We start from the raw sequence: 2500 nt of genomic DNA, 5'->3' as shown, positions 1-2500 counted from the left end.
ACTTCTCTTTAAAACTCTGTCTTCCTCTCTTTCCTCTGTCTTTCTCCTTCTGTGTGTCCCCCTTCTGTAAAACTCTTTTTTTTTTCTTTTCGCTTTCTCACTTATTTCTTTTGCAGGTTAAATAAATCTCCAAGTGTCCTTATAATAGTTGTTATTTTTAATACTTTTCGCTTTATCATTTATATCAAGGGTTTTCGAGTCATCTTGTGCACTTCTTTTCTGATCACTGTTTTTTTCTTAACTCTTCCACCTCACAGCATATAAGTATTTATACAGTTAACAATTTGCAAACACTGCCCACGTGCACATTTTATTCGATATAGCGAATGTTTTCTTCTAACATTTTGTTTGAGAAAGCGAAAGTTCATTAAAAGCAAAACTCTTTATAGTACACTTTTTCATTATATCTTAATTATATCTCTCCTACCTCCCGCCATTCTTCATTTACAGCTTTTAAATTATCGTTACTTTTTTTGCCTTTTGCACACTAAAAATATTAGTGTATGTGAGTCCCTTTATGCAATGTCCGTCGTTTGCCTTTGTTTTAAGACTGATAAGTTATTTGTTAAGAAAAGATGAAATTATTAAACTTGTTTTAAGGTTTAAAAAGTAAAAATTTTTTACGGAGAAAGTTGTCACCTTTTATGTTGACAACATTCTCCATACAACATTTTCGTTTCTTTACATTTATTAGATTGTTATAATCATGGCCGCCGAGAGGAGGGGGTGGGGGGTGGGTTGGACGCGGAAGATTTCCGGGGCCCCGTATAGGTACAAATAAATTTTTAAAGTAATTTTTAAAAGATTTAAATAATTTTGACTTTTAAAAGGTTTAATTAACTTTTATTTTTAATTTTCAATGACCAGAGCACACTTCTTTTGGCCCTGGGTATATAATTGATCATAATGAGGGCCCCTTAAGAAAACTTCCCCGGGGCCCGAAATTTCTCTCAGCTGCTATGGCTATGATATATCGTTTTTGTATTTTTATTATGCTATTTTACTTTACACTATTTATGATAAGTTTTTGTTATTAGTTTTAATTGTGTAGAAGACTGGAAGATTAGTTCTCTTACCTGGAGTAATGAATGCCAGTCCCAAACAGCCCATAACATAGACAGATCTGTTAAAAAAAGATTTATTTCAAATATACTAGAAAGTGGATGTGAGGTTGCTAACAGATAAACATGGAAGTTTTTTAAGAGATTTTCCATAACTTTACATTTACGTATTTGCAGATTTTTATAAAAACTTTATAAAAATTTCTACAATTTTGATATTTAGGTGCTTAAATTTTTTTTCTTTTCTTTTTTTTTTTAAGTTACTGATTATTAATAATTCTTAAAATACAATATTTCAATAACTGTGGAAGGTATTAAAAGAACCTTTTTTTAGCCACCTACCCTCCAACCATTCTTGTTACTCTTGGTCCAAACTTATCTATAAATATTCCAGCTGGGAACTGAACTGCACTAAAAAGTGACATGGCTATTGTAAAAACTAGATTTAGCCTGTCATTTTGTCTTGAACAATCGAGTGTCGCATTAACCAAGTTGGTAGTTGTCATGGACTTAAGAGCGGGAACGTCTGTAAACGATAAATTATTGTTTTTGAAGGAAGTTTTGCATTTGTTAAAATAAAATTGCTTTTCTTTAAAAACAACCACAATGCTTGCCCAACCAAATACAATTCCTCCACATAAAAGAATCTCAAACAAAACTGAGACAAAAAGCACAACGAGGTAGAGTTTTCCTTTGCTCTCGAAGCATTGCATTGCTGTATGTAGTTTATATAAATATCTTCGCTCTAAACTCTAATCAACAGAGGTAACATCGAGCATAACATGAAAACTGCGTCTTTCGTTTAAAATATGAACGAATAAATAACAATCCCCTGATAACTTTTTCAATAAAGTTTCCTTTTGAGTCAACAAGTCAGCATAAAAAACAAGTTATGGAAACTAAAAAAATAAAAAGGTCAAACTTTCGTCGAGGTCAAACTTTGTAACGTAAAAATAATGTTCCTTGACAGAGTGATATTTATGCAATAATGTTAGAAATAAATGCCTTTACCAGGATGATACACTTGTATTCTTTGACAGGATTATCATTCCGCTTTTCTTTATCAACTGATATAACTAAAACTCAATAAACCGATGGTTTTACACGGGCATCCAATTGCCAACAATAATGGTTGTTGTCAAATGGTTTTTTAAGCTCCTTTTATGCAAATTTGTTAAATGATAAATTAATTTAAAAATGTATTTTAAAATCTTATTTAGGAAATAACTTGATTATTTTATCAAGATTTTGCTAATATTGTTTCTAGACTTCTATTGTAAATAAAAGAAAAAAAGAATTAAAGAAAACAAGATTATTTTATATCTTGCATCAAGCACTGAATAATTGTGTTAACAAAAAAATTTGAATAAATTTATTGGATCTGGGAAAAACTTTAAATTAAAAATACTAAACTTTAAATTAAAAATATTAAATTTTAA

The 2500-nt window shown here is 30.1% G+C and overlaps 1 protein-coding gene across 1 annotated transcript in view; it reads right to left on the bottom strand.

Annotated features, from left to right (window-relative positions):
• LOC145190287 (large neutral amino acids transporter small subunit 4-like) overlaps nucleotides 1–2152 on the bottom strand; it is a 14364-nt gene extending 12212 nt beyond the window's left edge. Inside the window, exons 1-2 of the mRNA XM_090089820.1 lie at nucleotides 1404–2152; nucleotides 1077–1123 (exon numbers count right to left, since the gene is read on the bottom strand). Coding sequence (XP_089945946.1) covers nucleotides 1077–1123; nucleotides 1404–1774 — 418 coding nt within the window. The 5' untranslated portion in view covers nucleotides 1775–2152. The remainder of the gene's footprint in view (nucleotides 1–1076; nucleotides 1124–1403) is intronic.
• Nucleotides 2153–2500: the final 348 nt, after the last annotated feature.

The sequence above is a fragment of the Hydra viridissima genome, unplaced genomic scaffold (assembly GCF_058129835.1).
Source record: "Hydra viridissima isolate aposymbiotic clone 2 unplaced genomic scaffold, HvirCarnegie_v1 scaffold_6, whole genome shotgun sequence".
NCBI lineage: Eukaryota > Metazoa > Cnidaria > Hydrozoa > Anthoathecata > Hydridae > Hydra > Hydra viridissima.
Note: the sequence above shows the minus strand (reverse complement) of the source record. Positions and strands in the feature narration are given on the sequence as shown.